This window comes from Strigops habroptila, chromosome 5 (assembly GCF_004027225.2).
Source record: "Strigops habroptila isolate Jane chromosome 5, bStrHab1.2.pri, whole genome shotgun sequence".
NCBI lineage: Eukaryota > Metazoa > Chordata > Aves > Psittaciformes > Psittacidae > Strigops > Strigops habroptila.
The window spans coordinates 52,106,897-52,107,723 of NC_044281.2; the positions used below are offsets into that span (position 1 = coordinate 52,106,897).

General features: G+C 38.0%; 1 protein-coding gene across 1 annotated transcript; it reads left to right on the forward strand.

Annotated features, from left to right (window-relative positions):
* On the forward strand, positions 1–478 carry LOC115608763 (protein PXR1-like; the record flags this gene model as incomplete). Its single annotated transcript, XM_030488084.1, has 2 exons — positions 1–66; positions 425–478. Coding segments are annotated over 2 exons (120 nt in total), but the record flags the coding sequence as incomplete, so codon positions are not given.
* Positions 479–827: the final 349 nt, after the last annotated feature.

The window sequence follows — 827 nt, forward strand, 5'->3', positions numbered from 1 at the left end:
CAAGAGAAGGAAATGAAAAAGGAAAAGAAAATAAAGAAAGAAAAGAAAATAAAGAGGGAAAAGAAAAAGGACAGAAAACCAGGAAAGGTAGGGGAAAAAAAGGGAAGAGGCATAGAAACCAGGAAAATAAAAATGAGAAAGAAAAAGAAAGAAGAGAGGAGAAGAGAAGAGAAAGGGAAAAGGAAAAGGAAAACGGAAAGCGAAGGAAAGGAAAGGAAAGGAAAGGAAAGGAAAGGAAAGGAAAGGAAAGGAAAGGAAAGGAAAGGAAAGGAAAGGAAAGGAAAGGAAAGGAAAGGAAAGGAAAGGAAAGAAGAAAGAAGAAAAGAGGAGAAAAGAGGAGAAAAGAAAAGAGAAAAGAAAAGAGGAGAAAAGAAAAGAAAATAAAAGAAAAGCAAAGAAAAGAGGAGAAGAGAAAAGAAAAGAAAAGAAAAGAAAAGAGGAGAAAAGAAAAGAAAATAAAAGAAAAGAGGAGAAAAGAAAAGAAAAGAAAATAAAAGAAAAGAGGAGAAAAGAAGAGAAAAGAAAAGAAAAGAAAAGTAAAAGAAAAAGAAAAGAAAAGAAAAGAAAAGAAAAGAAAAGAAAAGAAAAGAAAAGAAAAGAAAAGAAAAGAAAAAGAAAAGAAAATAAAAAAAAGACAGGAGAGAGAAGAGCCCACTGCTTTCCAGTGGCCTGGCTGCAACCCCCTTCCCATCTGCTTCCCGAGTCCCCCCCCGCCTCCCACCCACATCTGCAGCCCACCCTACCTCGTTGCGAGCAGCACAAGTCACCTGGATCGGCCGCCTTAAGAAGTCCCAGCGCTGCGGGAGCCTATCGCAGGCAGGACTAGA